Consider the following 16,583-nt stretch of genomic DNA (forward strand, 5'->3'; position numbering starts at 1 on the left):
GCTCGAAGCAACCAGAGAAACCCATGTAATGTGGTCAACAATGGAACTTTGGTTACTTAGTAGCAAAGGTCTCGATAATCATGACAACAGAGGAACTACTGAAGATGTCTCTTAGGCAACAGATACAGAAACGGGCACTTACATCGGAGACGCAAAAAAAAACAAACTCTCAAGGAGATGATCTCCATACAGTTCAACCAGAACCTACCTCAGGGAGAGAACTGACCAAAAGAAGACAGAATATGACAGAGGAATACAGAAGGATAAAGAAGAGAAAACTAGAAGGTAGTGCAAGATCCATACAACAGTGAGAGATTCATTATCCAGAAGGAGTCAAATGTGTGAACTGTTGTAACCAAGTGAATTTGTAATACAGACACCTAATAAATGTAATCAATCAAATCTAGCAGGCAAATCTCTGTACCTACATCATTTTCCAAAATTTTTGGAAAAGTTATTTTTAATAGACTTCACACACACATATCTGATAACAACATCTTAGCTGCTGAGCAGTATGGATTCAGGAAAAATAGCTCTATGGAAACTGCTACATTTAATTTAATTAATAATATATTGCAGGCACTTAATGCTAAAAAAAATGGTTTATATTTACATTTACATTTATTTTTCACTTCATGGATCCAATCANCAATCTCTGTACCTACATCATTTTCCAAAATTTTTGAAAAAGTTATTTTTAATAGACCTCACACACACATATCTGATAACATCTTAGCTGCTGAGCAGTATGGATTCAGGAAAAATAGCTCTATGGAAACTGCTACATTTAATTTAATTAATAATATATTGCAGGCACTTAATGCTAAAAAAAATGGTTTATATTTACATTTACATTTATTTTTCACTTCATGGATCCAATCATCTCCCCGTAGGGCTGGATATAAAACATGTCACATATTACGAATTCATGATTACACATCAGTCGTCCTTGGTCCAATAAAATATATAATCAGGCCTCACACAGATAGCTCAAGTTGTCAGGACAACACACATGGGGCGTGGAAAAACCGTCAAATTCACACCTTGCCATTCAACACACACTGGCAAGCCATATCATCCAAACAGTTACATTATAAAATATTAAATTTCATAACAAAAACAGACATCATACATACTACTACACTTACAACAAGCAAGTCTCAATGATGTATAATTCACACACACAGACCATTTATTAACTCCTAACTTTTGAGCCCCTTGCATTATCAACAAATTAATCAATAGAGTAAAATGCGTTACTTTGCAAATAATTTTGTAAAACAAACCTAAATTGCTTTTTATCATTTTTTAAAACTGTGATATCTGACAGAAGAGTATTAAATAGCTTGATGCCTGAATAATACACCCCTCTCTGATAGAACGATAAATGTGTTGAAGGTATATGAAGGTGGTCATTCCTTCTGGTACCAGTGACATATACAGAGTTATTGGTTTGAAACTTATCCAGATTATTAACAACAAATATCATCAATGAGAGCAAATATACACATGGGATTGGCAGTATGTCAAGCTTTTTAAATAAATCTCTACATGTATGAGTTGGGCCCACTCCCATCATTATTCTTATTATTTTCTTTTGTATAACAAAGACCTTATGACTGTCTGATGTATTTCCCCAATATTGCATATTTCACCAATGAATGATAATATGCATAATATACAGCTTTAAGACTATTTATATTTGATATATAGGATAATTTTCACTAGAAAACCAACTGTGCTCAACTTGTGAAGCAAAAAATTGATATGTCCCTTACAAGTCAGATGATTGTCCAGCTGCAAACCGAGAAATTTTATCGTTTCTGCTTCTTTCACCTTTATGTTAAAAAACAGTGTATATAGAGGGTAGCTCGTAGCTGATGATGGGGTGAAATGGTGCCATCTTTAGTGACCTGACCAAGGCATTTGATAACGTAAATCATGAATTATTACTCACGAAGCTGGATTTTTATGGTGTATGAGGAAGATTTTTTAAATTGATTGCATCTTATTTAAATAATAGATACCAAAGAGTAGTAATAAAAGATAAATCATCTATTAAATGCTTCTCAGACTGGGTATCTGATACCAAGACTCTTTTGGGTATGACAAGATCTCCAGTAGAATAATAAAACAAAGTGCTTCATTTATAATTTCTCCTTTGACATATATTTGTAATGCAATCCTGCATTCTGGTGTATTTCCAGAAAGATTAAAATTTGCCATAATCAAACGTTGCTTTAAGAAAGGTTACACATGAGAAGTTTCCAACTACAGGCCTATATCACTGTTAACTTCCTTCTCAAAAATTATAGAAAAACTTATGTATTCGAGGCTAATCACTCATATTGAAGCAAACAGTATCTTGGCCCTCGAACAATATGGATTTAGGACACGCTCCTCTACGGAGAAGGCAGCATTTTCATTGATTAACAGTATCTCCACAGCTATGAGTAATAAGCAAATTGTGGGAAGCATTTTTTGTGACATACAAAAGGCAATTGATTGTGTAAACCATGGAATTCTATTGGATAAACTTGAATTTTATGGAGTAAATGGTATTTTTAAAACATTAATTGAATCTTATTTGACTGACAGACAGCAAAGAGTTGCTCTGGGCCATACAACTGATAGTGATAATTCATCTAGATGGGAGAAAGTAAAATATGGAGTACCACAGGGCTCGATTCTTGGTCCTGTGCTTTTCTTGCTACATATAAATGATCTTCCCAAAACGATAAATACAGATAATAGCATGGTATTATTAGCAGATGATACTAGTATCATAATAACAGAACCCAATAAATTAAGCTATAAAATAAATCTTAACCAAACTTTTAAAGATATAAACACCTGGTTTAAGGCTAATTTACTTAAACTAAATTTCAATAAAACTCAATATATGGAGTTTAGAACCACGAAACGCTACGATACAGAGACCTACATCAGTTATGAACAGAAAAGTATTCCAAGTGCAACAGTAACTAACTTCCTTGGTTTAACTATTGATGATGTTTTATCTTGGCAACAGCATATAAATCTGATGATCAATAGACTAACTTCTACATGTTAAGAACTGCACAACATTACATACATAGTTACCTTTCCAACACTAAGGCTAATCTACTTTGCCTATGTTCACTCTATCATGAGTTATGGCATAATTTTCTGGGGTAACTCCTCTCGTGCCAAGAAAGTGTTTGTCTTATAAAAGAAAATCATTAGAACCATAACAAACACTAAACCTAGGAATTCTTGTAGGAATATCTTTAATTGGAAATAATGACATTATATTCACTATATATATATATATANTTATTGAATTGTATATAGTATTATGATTTAGTTTTTACAATATGACTGTGACAATGATAACTATTTACCTGCACTAGCTATTACAGTACATAAAGTAATCTGACATGTTCTACATCCTAAGCACATTGTGACCAGAAAGGATTCATGGAATTTTAAAATGAACGAACGAAACGAAACGAACGAAATGAACGAAACTAATGAACGAACGAACGAATGAATGGACTGTACCTTGCTGCCCATATGCTGAAATAACATTTTTCTTAGCAATGCTAAGATATGTTTTTGACTTACCTATGAAATGAAGACAATACAAATTAATCTATTCTTATCATAACTATTGAAAGTGACAGAAATTACAGCCAAAAATCCAAATGAAAAGAGTTTGAATGAAATTTTTATATCTACTTGACAGGACAAGAAGTGGCAACATTACGTGGGCACACAGGAGAAGTAATTGCTTTGCAGTTCTCCAGTGATGGCAACCAGATAATCACTGGTTCATTTGATCATTCTATCAGCGTCTGGGATACCCGCACAGCAAAGTAAAATGCACAGTTTATTCTAATATTTAATTACTATGCAAGGTTATGGTTCCCCACAAAGGGAATCTAAATGCCACAAGATAATGCCAATTCTGTATATCACATCCAATCGGCTGTAACTCATAAATCATGCAAGTTTTCTGTACACACATGAAGCTGGCACTCTCCTGAATGACACTTAACATTATCTGTATGTATCTTAAATTGATAAGAATTATAACTGTGTACAAACAAACAGATGTTATTCTAGGGATTTGGAAATAGTTACTAGGAAAGGGTCCAAACTGGGTCACAGTGGTTTACCTGTGATGTGCACAATTATGGGTGGCACAACAGACAAACTACACTCTCTCTGCTTCCTTTGACAAATACCTCTTATATGTATCTTTATATGAGAGCTGAGGTTTTTACAGTAATGAAGATTTGGTCTGCTGTCTTTTGGGTTACTACACCATGTACTACTCTGTCCAAAAAGTATCCGACTTTGGGCCGGGAAAAAGAAGTTCTGTATCTGGGTGTTACAATACCTAATCACCTTCAAAGTAGGCCCCTTGTGACTCCACACACTTAGCCCAGCGGTCCTTCCATCGCTGGAAGCAATGCTGGAAGGCTTCTTTTGGAATAGCGTGCAGCTGCGCCATCGCGTTCTGTATGATGTCCTCATGGCTGTCGAAACAGCAGCCTTTTAGCGGTGTCTTCAATCTCGAGAACAGCCAGAAATCACAAGGAGCCATGTCAGGAGAGTAGGGAGCCTGGTGAACCTGCGAAATGCTGTGCTTGGCCAGGAAACCCTGGATCAGGTGCAATGAATGAGCTGGGGCATTGTCATGATGCAGCTGCCAGTTGCGTGCGTCCCACGGCTCCGGTCTCTTGCGCCGAACCGCATCACAAAGATGGCAGAGGACTTCTTGGTAGTATTCCTTATTGACATTCTGGCCAAGTGGTGCGTACTCATGATGCAAAACACCCCAGTAATCGAAAAAAACAGTCAGTATCACCTTCACATTGCTCCGAACCTGTTGTGCTCTTTCGGGCCTCGGGGATCTTGGATGTTTCCATTGTGGTGATGCCTAGACCTTGGTTTCTGGGTCATATCCATACACCCACAACTCGTCACCAATGATCACAGTCTTCAGGAATTCAGGATCCCTGTTGACGCACTCCAGCATGTCCTGCGCGACCTCAAGGCGGAGTTGTTGCTGCTCCGGCGAAAGCAGCTTGGGCACAAATTTTGTCGCCACTCTTCGCATGCCCAAATCCTCAGTTAAAATTTTGTTTGCGGAACCTCTGCTGATCCCAACCTCATCAGCAACTTCACAGATGGCCAAATGATGGTCCTCCATGATCAGTGTCCACACTTTTTCAATGACATCAGCATTTCGGCTCACTGACGGTCTCCTGGAATGCTGGTCACCGTCCGCCGACATACGGTCACATTTAAAGGGGTTGAACCACTTTTTAATTTTAGTGACCCCCAGTGCATCATGGCCAAAATCCTGCTGAATTTTGCGGATCGTTTCCGCTTGGGTATCCCCAAGTTTCTGACAAAACTTAATGCAGTATCGCTGCTCCAAGCGTTCTGTCATCTTGAGCGAAATGAGAATGCGACGAACATGTGTTACACCACTTTGTTATCTGGCAGCCACAGATGCATCCGGCAGTGTTGCAAGTCAGAAAAAAATCACACATACGCATGAAAGTCCCTTCTACCACTATGCTCAGTTTCCCTGCCCCTTTGGCCATTACTTATGGCAGAAAAAAATAAAGTCGGATACTTTTTGGACATACGGTATAGTCTGGTTCTTATGGGGTTACCACCTACATGGATATGAAGGCAGCATGTTCTTCCAAAGCACTGATAACAATGTACTGGGCTACATATACATGCTGGAAAAGGAGGACACTTCTCTTAATGTGAGAGACTAATGTATATAATGTATGAAAGTGATGAGCCCTTAAAAAAAAAAACTGGGCCCTGCACTGTGATCTTCAATGATCAATTGTGCTTATGTGAGAGACTAAGTTCCACAGCCATACGAAATTAAGATCTAAATGTTTCTGATGATGGACATTAGAGAATGCCCAGAAACATAATATGTGTACCATATAAAAACGTTCATCTTCTTTATAGCAAATATATTTAGAGTTCTACCAATCAAACACCTGTCAGTACACAGTTTGAGTTTAATCTATGGAATGGAATTAATTTACTTTATTGTGTCCCCAATTTTATTAAATATATTTACTTTGTAATTTATTCTTTCATTTGTGTCTATTCCTTGCACTTATAGTTTTCAAATACTCATACCTATGCTATATTCAACCATTTTCAGTAAATTGGGCAGTAACAGTTTTTCAGAACCTAATACTAAAATTGTGTTAAAAATGTAGATTAACTGGTTGTAATATTAAAAAAGAATCAATTGATCAGCTTAAGCTGACAGCAATGTTGCCACACCTTGTTGCACAACCTATAATAAATTCAACTTTTCCATGAAACTTTGGTGGTATAAGTACCACAGTATGAAAAACTCTGGTCTACATAAACAGATAATAAATTATCTTCCTGTCTCTTCAAGGATTCCAATCTCATAATGTGTTGGCACGCTCAGGACTAAAAGGTGGCTGACCAAGGAGAACTCCTAATATTGAGATGCCAACTGGGTATGACACACTCAAAGTTCTTCATTCAACAGCCTATGGAAACACTTTCTAGAGATCTACTGGCCTATGCCAGTGCCCATTTTTAGCTGGGCATAAAATGAAGATCTTTGGTTCTGCTTGGCTGGAACCGACAGACATTAGTAGAGCCTGAATCAAACACGTTCTGACTCTAGCATTGAGGATACAGCTCATTTGAAAAGCCCTAGTAAAAACAGAGGTGTACAGTATAACAAATAATGGTCTGAGTGTAACACTCTTCATGTGTTCTGATATTTTTAGGTAAAAAATAAAGTTTACTGTCCTATTCAAACTCAAATTTTCTGTGAGTTCTTAAAAACAAATACACTCTAACAGCATTCCTTATCACCTACTCTTATAGTGTTATATTAAACTACACCTAGCACAAACTACTGAAATATATTTTTATGTACTAGTCACCCTACTTAAGCAGGTTATAACTATATGAACAGTGAAAGTTTAGTTCCATATTACTAACAGATGCAAACTTTATTTTGTATATTTAGACGTGCAGTGCATCTGATACTTGTAATTTAATTTCTTGTACTGTCTGCAGAAGAGTAGGTATCCTTAGTGGTCACTCAGAAGAAATTAGTAACTGCTTGTTCAACCACGACTGTACGCTTATAGCTAGTAGCTCCATGGACAAAACAGCAAAGGTGTGGGACCAACGTACCTCCTCCAGTCTGGCTACCATTATGGGACACAATGATGAGGTGGGTAAGTCAAACAAAAGTATTAAAATATCATAATCACTGTCATCGTCATCATCCTCATCCTCGTTGAAAAAACGGCCCTTTTTGAGCCACAACTTTCTTTAAAAAATCTGCCAGACTTGTATTCAATTAGATCATTCAGTTTTCACTTCTTTGAATTTTGCTACAGTAATTTCTTTACAGAGCATGGTAGTCAGCCTTGCATTCAACCCCCAAAGTGAAGGACCGGGTATCTATATTTATGCCCCTCAATGACATAATGGCCCAGTTACACCCCACAGGAACCAGGTTCCCTTTTCATTGCCTTCTATGACTCACAGGGCTATGGTGGAGGTACTCTAACCTGCCTCCAAACAGGGCAGATGAAGCATAATTTTACCTTTCTTTTTATGGGATTGATATCTGGTATCTCAAAATTAACGGAAAACATACACTGAGGATGTTTGAGAACAGGGTAGTGAGGAGAATATATGGACCCATGAGGAAGTAACAGGAGGTAAGAGAAAACTACACAATGAGGAGCTATATAATTTGTGCTCTCCACCAAATATTATTAACAGGAAGGTGTGTCAATGGATTTTTCAGTTCAGGTAAGAATCTGAAATATAGCAGTTCTGTCAATCACACAGCTATATATTCTCCTAATCATATTGCTGAAATTCTGTTCCAGAATCAATTTTTCTTTTTTATGTTTTATAACCTCCATAACCTATAGTTATTAGAAAGTAAGCCAGGGGTAAGAAAATTATGGTTCAACAGTTAGATGCAGCAAATAAAAACTGGGTAGCCCACAGGGGAATTTTAAGTACCAAAAATCAACTAGATAAATTTCACACAGTGGGCCTATTACTGAAATGGCCGCACCATGAAGCTGTGTGTATTAACTTACCGCTAATGTATTATCGGAAATAAGTATCGAGAATTGTGTGTTCTTTTCAATAAGCCGTCATATTGAAGCTCTTGAAACATTTTATTCGGCCAAGCAGGAGGATGATGAAACTGCAACTGTAACTGAAGTGAGTGAAGTAAATGCTCGAAGTCTAATAACAGGGGATGAACCCCCAAACAGTCCTTGGGATGATGTAAAATGTGAATTTTGCCAGGTTAAACTTTCTGCAGTGCAAGAACTAAAACTTTTAGTGTTTGCACACAGCTTGTATAGCAGGTAGTGCTAATAACGCTACAGTTTTAGCTACTAATAATAGTGAATCAAGTGAAGTTACATGTAGTTGTTGTGATAAACTTAAAATAGAATTAGAAAAAACTCTAATTGAACTTAAATCTAAGCAAAAAGTTGTTGAATTGCTGCAAAAAGAAATAAAGTTTAATATGTATCACCAGACAGGTGGAACAGATGCAAACTATCTGCAGTGAAATGAGGGTTCCACACAATTGGAAGGCAATGGGAGATGGCCTGTTGAAAGGCCAAAACGTCAGAAGACGAACCAGAACCCTCATATTGAAGCTCTTGAAACATTTTCAACAGATATACTGTCACTATCGCAAATACTGTGATATGTGCAACGAAAGTCAATTATTGGCTGATGAACCATCATGTCGGACAGACAGGTGACAGAAACACAGCAGCTGGCTATGTCCAAAAAGTACTTCTCCTGAAGTATGGTACACCTTTGCCACCCAACATAGTTCAAGCTGTACACATGCTGGGACACTATGCCAGCACAAGGTTTATCTTAACTAAGGCTGGCATACTAAATATCCTTGAAACCGAAAGTTGGGTCAGTGCCGACGTATATGAAATTAGGTTTGCAGACGATGCCAAGCTTCGCTTCAATGCCCCACCTGCAGGCACTCATAGGTTCGAAGTCTGTCATGAGGCGGCAAGATGACTCTCAAAATATCAATTCTCACATTTCTGTCTGGATATTTCAGATTTCATGGTTCTTCCTAAGAGGATGTCCAGCATCATGAGAAATCCAGCCAGGTTCCGTGTAGGTGCCCTCTACATGACCAGAGGCAAGGACACTGTCTTTATGGACAATATTTTTGACAATTTCATTGGTAGGTTGGGCACCTTCATTCAGATAATGGCACCAAAGTCTACACTTTGCGGAAGTGCACATTTTGCACCAACCAAAGTTGAAAGTGCACCAGATTTTGATGTCACCTGGCGAAACATCCTAACCCAAATCCATCGAACCAGAGAGGCTGTTAATGCCCAGCAGCTCTCTGTGGAAGATGTAGCAGAGCCTGCAAAGTTGGCCACCAGAGAGCTTTCTGATGTCTTCTCCGAGACAGCTGTCACCATCCCAGATCCTGATGAGCCTGCCCCAAACTAGGAGGCCCTGACCTTGGGGGCGCTGGAGAGGTGGAGCCATCAAACTCAAAAAGGTCAGGGTCAGAAGACCAATGCGAATGCTCCGTTGAACTCAGAACAAGAAAAGTTCCACCTATGACACCAAAGAAGTAATCTTCTAATGTAAAAGTCACTTCATGTGTAACCAAACTATATATCTTATCATTCCAAAGTGATCACATTCAGTCATCAGAGTCATCAGATCTTCACTGCTACCAGACAGCTAACGTAGCTGCCACAGTTCTCCAGCAACCGCGCTCTGCTACTAGACAGTTAACATAGATGCCGCAACTCTCCAGCAACCTCGCTCTGTGACCAGGCAGCTAACGCAGTTGCCGCAAATCTCCAGCAACCTCGTTCTGCAACCAGGCAGCTAACGTAGTTGCCACAAACCTCCAGCAACGGTGCCGTAGGCAGCTGTTCCTACAGGCACACACAGCACCACATTACCTGACGGACAAACCAGCTTAAAGGCTGTAAAGACTTGGTCTACTACAAAGGAGCAAATTCTACCAGCGTACTCATGGTGGAACAAACTGCCCTTTTCAGGGCCAGGCAACTTTTGACATTCCACATAGCTTCGCAGCTATTCTGTACATTCAATTTATACAATTTAATATACATAACTGTTACAAATTTACGTGGTTGTCTTTTAGAACATCGACAATCCCACCTTGGTGATCCCGATGTGATGATCTAAATGTGGGCTGGACAGCAAGTGCTGTATAAATACAGCAATGTGATATTGACCAGGAGTGAGTGCTGTCTGTTAGACCAGCAAAAGCGTGTGTTAGTATGTGGGATGTTCCCACAGTGCTATCTAAAAGTGATCAACACCAGGAAGTTCACGTGTCAACCAGAGTGAGGAGGCTCCCAGTAAAGTTTAGTAAAGATTTTTTTATAAATAAGCATAGAGCTGGTATTTTCAAGTACAAATAATAAAAATTTAAATATTGATGTGTTACTAACTGATAATGCACTATAGCTGGATGTGCTATGCATTACCGAACATTGGTTGGGAGATGATGAAATTGATTATTACAATTTTGAGAACTTTTCCCTTGTCTCGAAATTTTGTAGGAAAAAATAAACAGCACGGAGGTTCATGTATTTATGTTAAAATAAATTTAGAAGCAAAGTCTCACAACTTGTTTGATAGCCTGAATCAAGAACATTTCGAGGCCAGTATAATTAACTAACCCAGTTTAATACAATTATCATTTGTGTATACAAAACTCCTAATAGTAATATTAATATATTTATTGAAACTATAGATACTATACTATTTAGTAAATTCATAAATTAAGGGAAACGTATTTTTATTGTTTGTGATCTCAACATAGATTTCTTGGGCACAAGTGTAAATTTACAGCTGCAGACAATGTTAAATTCATATGGCTTGCAAGCAATAGTGGATGTCCCAATGAGAATAGGATCTAGAAGTCAAACAGCCATAGATCAAAAAATATTAAGTAAGTCCTTATAGGATTACAACTTTAAGGTGATCGCAACAGGTTATTCTGACCATTATGCACAAATACTAAAAGTACAGATGCAGTATAAGAAGAAAAAGAGGCTAGTTATTGTCAAAGAAGAATTCAGAACTATTAGATCTTATAGGGAAGAGAATGTTCAGTATTTAAATTATCTATTAGAGAAAGAGGCTTGCGAGCTTGTTCTTAAGCAAACTTCGGTGAATGATGCATACAATGAATTTCTAGGTATTCTTCAATATTATTATGATATAGCCATGCCTTGAAAAGGGGTAAAAATCAAGCAGCTGAAAAATAAATGGATTACCCCAGGTATAAGGGTATCAAGTATCAAACTTAGGTTTCTTAATAGACTAATGAAGGAAGCAAATATATCAGAAGAATTTAAAAAGTACTATTGTCGGTATAAAAAAAATATATTGTCGCATGTTGGGTATGTAACGCGACAAATAACTTCACGCCGTATTTGATATAGTGAATTTTATTTCACATTCGCACTTACAATCACCCAAATTACAATCTGACAATTACTGCTATCTGCAGTATCACAAATACTACACTGCAAATGCCACAATATAACTGACTGGTTGCTGGCTAACTTGGAACTAACTCAGAACTAACTCGTAGGTAGCTGCCTTGAGAACTAACTGTGAATAGCCTTTGCTGCTCCTTATGTGGCCTCGTTCCGGATAACACAGAATATGGCCACGTAATAGGCACCCTTGTTGCCTAGCGCCGCATTGCTAGCAACACTGTCCGGAGTTGTTTACTGTTGCCTAGTAACCGCGGTATCCCGTGGTGACGTCACCGCTGTTGACTCACGTTGCATAGCTACCAGGATGCTGGGACTCGGTTAACTTCGGCTCCGCTCAGCGCGTCACGGCTGGCGGGGGGAGGGGCGTCATCCATAGCTCAACACGTCACAATATAATAAAGTTATTAGTGAGGCCAAAAGAATAACTAATAACATGCAAATAAATATGTATGGGAATAAATCAAAAGCTATGTGGGACCTAATCAAGAATGAACTAGGTAAACAGAAAAAAGAAAATAGGAATATTGAATTAAGTTGAATGGCATAAATATTCAGGATCCAAAGGTTATAGCCAATGTTTTTAATGACTATTACACTAGTATTGCCCATAATATTCTCAGTAGTAATTTATTACAAAGAGATATTGAAGTCAGTGACAATACAGTAAAATATAACAGTAGTAGCATGTTTTTAACTCCAACTACTGATGTGGAAGTGGTAGGCATAATTAAAGGATTGGATAATAAAAAATCAATGGGTATAGATATTTCTGAGCATATTATCAAAAAATGTTATCCTAGGATTATAATTGTTTTGACATATATAATAAATTCGTCACTCTTAATTGGGTGTTTTCCTGACCAGCTAAAAATTGCAAAACTGAAAACTTTGTATAAAAAAGGACCTGATACAGATGTTGGGAATTATAGACTAGTTTCACTAATTTCTGTTTTTCACAAACAATTGAAAGAATCATGCATAAAAGGCTTTCATCATTTTTAAATAAATTTAGTATAATTAATAATAAACAGCGTGGTTTCTGCAAAGGGAAATCAATGAATACTGCAATTGCGCAGTTCATTAACAGGGTCTACAAATCTCTGGATGAGAGGGAAATAAGTATAGGGTTATTTTTGGATTTGTCAAAAGCTTTTGACTTAGTGTATCATGATATCTTGTTAAGCAAAATGTCAGGAATGGGAATATGAGGGGTAGCATTAAAATGGTTCCAATGATATCTACAAAATAGGGAATAAATTGTGGAAATTACATATAGATGTAAAGAAACCAATAGAATTATTAACTGTTTATCGCGAAAGAGACCCATAAGATATGGTGTTCTACAGGGCTCTGTTCTTGGCCCAGTGCTGTTTCTTTATATACTAATGCTTTAACATGTATGTAGATGTAGAAGCTTGCATTAAGCATGGAAGGCCAGCGTCTTTTTGCCGAAGATATAAGTATCTTTATTGCAGGAAATAGTGCTAATAATGTCCAGAGTAAAATAAATGAAATAATAAATTAATTTATAGAGTGGTTTGAAAGGAATAGCTTAATTATTAATAAAGAAAAAACAATACCAATATCCTTTCATCAGCTTCAAAAAGTACATTTTGAATGTCCTTCAATAAAGATCTACGATACAGTTATTAAATATTCGGAAGAGCTAAAATTCTTGGGAGTTTGGCTGGATAAAAATTTAAGCTGGTCTATACATACTCAAGAACTATCAAAAAAGCTATGTAAAATATGTTTTGGTTTATGAGTAGTCAAAAGAGTATTAGGGTTGGAGACTGTTCGTACTTTATATTATGCGTACTTTCAGTCCTTGTTATTATATGGATTGATATTCTGGGGTAATTCAGCAAATGCAAAATTGATCTTTAGGTTGCAGAAGAGAGCTATTAAAGGTGTTGTTGCAAATCCCAAAAGCTACTAGTTGTAAACAATATTTTAAATATTTACACATATTACCATTACCACATTTTTTTAATTGTCTCATTCTGGTCCGCTGCACTATTAAGTTAGAATGCTTCTGTGAATAACACAACTGAAAGTGAACATCAAACCAGCTTAATTAACAGTGTCTCCTGCCGTATGAAAAGTGCCTCTGATGATGGTTTCAATTAAACCGAAACATGTAAGGCAAGAATAATAAAAGTGATGTGACCTCTATTGCCGCACTGGACAGAAAATTCTATTAACTTTCTACCATTACCATGTTTGTATATATACGAAATTTTAGTTCACATTAAATCCAATTTGAATCTTTTTACAACCAATTCAAGAATACACTCATATAATACTAGCATAATAACAAAGATGTCTACAATATAGAATACACTGAAAACACAAAAATCAGGGTTGAACCACCAAGACACAAAAAAGACATTGTTCAGTGTTTGAGGTGCCAATCTTATGGGCACTCCAGACAATACTGTTTGAAGACATACAACTGTGTTAAATGCGCAGGGCCCCACAATACTAAGGATTCCAGTAAATCTAAAGATACCTCCGTGACTTGTGTACTATGCAAAGGAGCACACCCCGCAAACTATAAGAGCTGCACTGTATACAGAGATCTAATATGGCTAAAATGCAAAGAAAATACCAAAAACCAACCAAACACCCCAAATTCGGACAGACATACAAATTCACTACCACACAGCAATCAACAAAATGCATTCAGTTANTCAAAAGAGTATTAGGGTTGGAGACTGTTCGTACTTTATATTATGCGTACTTTCAGTCCTTGTTATTATATGGATTGATATTCTGGGGTAATTCAGCAAATGCAAAATTGATCTTTAGGTTGCAGAAGAGAGCTATTAAAGGTGTTGTTGCAAATCCCAAAAGCTACTAGTTGTAAACAATATTTTAAATATTTACACATATTACCATTACCACATTTTTTTAATTGTCTCATTCTGGTCCGCTGCACTATTAAGTTAGAATGCTTCTGTGAATAACACAACTGAAAGTGAACATCAAACCAGCTTAATTAACAGTGTCTCCTGCCGTATGAAAAGTGCCTCTGATGATGGTCTCAATTAAACCGAAACATGTAAGGCAAGAATAATAAAAGTGATGTGACCTCTATTGCCGCACTGGACAGAAAATTCTATTAACTTTCTACCATTACCATGTTTGTATATATACGAAATTTTAGTTCACATTAAATCCAATTTGAATCTTTTTACAACCAATTCAAGAATACACTCATATAATACTAGCATAATAACAAAGATGTCTACAATATAGAATACACTGAAAACACAAAAATCAGGGTTGAACCACCAAGACACAAAAAAGACATTGTTCAGTGTTTGAGGTGCCAATCTTATGGGCACTCCAGACAATACTGTTTGAAGACATACAACTGTGTTAAATGCGCAGGGCCCCACAATACTAAGGATTCCAGTAAATCTAAAGATACCTCCGTGACTTGTGTACTATGCAAAGGAGCACACCCCGCAAACTATAAGAGCTGCACTGTATACAGAGATCTAATATGGCTAAAATGCAAAGAAAATACCAAAAACCAACCAAACACCCCAAATTCGGACAGACATACAAATTCACTACCACACAGCAATCAACAAAATGCATTCAGTTATAGCCATGCGGTGCCCGCAAATATCCCAACCACTCAAAATGGAAATAAACAAGACTTCAATACCTTAATGGGAAACTTTCTAAATGAATTCAAAACCATGTTCAGTCAACTTCTAAACCAGAACAGCATGATACTAAGCATGCTCACTACTATGATCAATAAATTATATAAATAGCGGCTACCTCTATTGGAATAGCAGCCTGGAATGCCAACGGAATAACCAATCATGTGCATGAAATTACATTGTTTCTACAAATCAACTCTATCGATATCCTTATAGTCTCAGGAAGTCATGCTATGGATCGAACTGTCGTCAAAATTGCAAATTACAATATTTACTATGCCAATCACCCTGAGGGAACCACCCACACCAGTTCAGCCATCATAATTAAGTCTAACCTACAGCACCAGGTACGGCAACCCCAAATAACTACTAAAATACAAAGTGCTATAATAACAGTACCAGCAATCTCCTGGCACATCAACATAGCAGCTGTCTACAGCCACCCACGACACCTTATTTTGCCACAAGAATATGCAGAATTTCTCAAGTCACTAGGACCATGATTCCTTGCTGTTGGTGATTAGAATGCTAAGCATACTGCATGGGGATCCAGGTTAACAACACCTAAAGGACGCAATCTTCTCCAAACTATACTACAGCAGAATGTACAAATGCTCTCTACTGGTGAACCAACGTACTGGCTGACAGACAAGAAAAAAATTCCTGATCTCCTCGCCTTCGCCATAACTAAAGGAATATCCAAACTTCACAGTCATATAGAGTCTAATTTTGACCTAAGCTCTGACCACAGCCCAATAATCATCACACTAAGTATGACTGTAATCTTGAAAGAACCACAACCTAAATTGTGATCCAGTCGTACCGATTGGCAACTCTTCCAAGAAATCATAAATAAAAACATCAGAGTAAACCACAGAATTAAGGATAATCATGAGCTCGAAGAAGTACACTACCTAACTCAACTAACCCAGAGGCTGCTTGGCAAGAGACACCACGCCCCAAAAAAATAGTCTCTCAAAGTCAAAACATACCTCTACATATTCGAAAATGGGTAGCAGAAAAAAGAACAGCTCGCAGAAGATGGCAACAAACGAGAAACCCATCAGACAAGAAAATTCTCAATCGGCTCACCCATCAACTACACACCACAATACAATCAGCCTGTAACGACATCTTCAGACATTATATATCAAAGTTAACTCCTGAAGATCACTCACTGTGGAAGGCAACAAAGAAGTTTCAAAGGCCTATCATCGCAACATCACCACTTAGACCCTTGAATAGAACCTGGGCAAGAACCGACCAAGAAAAAGTGAATATCTTTGCAGATCACCTAGCAAAA

The 16,583-nt window shown here is 37.3% G+C and overlaps 1 protein-coding gene across 1 annotated transcript in view; it reads left to right on the forward strand.

Annotated features, from left to right (window-relative positions):
- Nucleotides 1–16,583, forward strand: part of LOC111864803 (dynein assembly factor with WDR repeat domains 1) — a 34,102-nt gene that overhangs the window by 8,519 nt on the left and 9,000 nt on the right. Inside the window, exons 4-5 of the mRNA XM_033751583.1 lie at nt 3,728–3,857; nt 7,096–7,255. Of these exons, the coding sequence (XP_033607474.1) occupies nt 3,728–3,857; nt 7,096–7,255 (290 nt within the window). The remainder of the gene's footprint in view (nt 1–3,727; nt 3,858–7,095; nt 7,256–16,583) is intronic.

Source organism: Cryptotermes secundus, unplaced genomic scaffold (genome assembly GCF_002891405.2).
Source record: "Cryptotermes secundus unplaced genomic scaffold, Csec_1.0 scaffold1278, whole genome shotgun sequence".
NCBI classification, from domain to species: Eukaryota; Metazoa; Arthropoda; class Insecta; order Blattodea; family Kalotermitidae; genus Cryptotermes; species Cryptotermes secundus.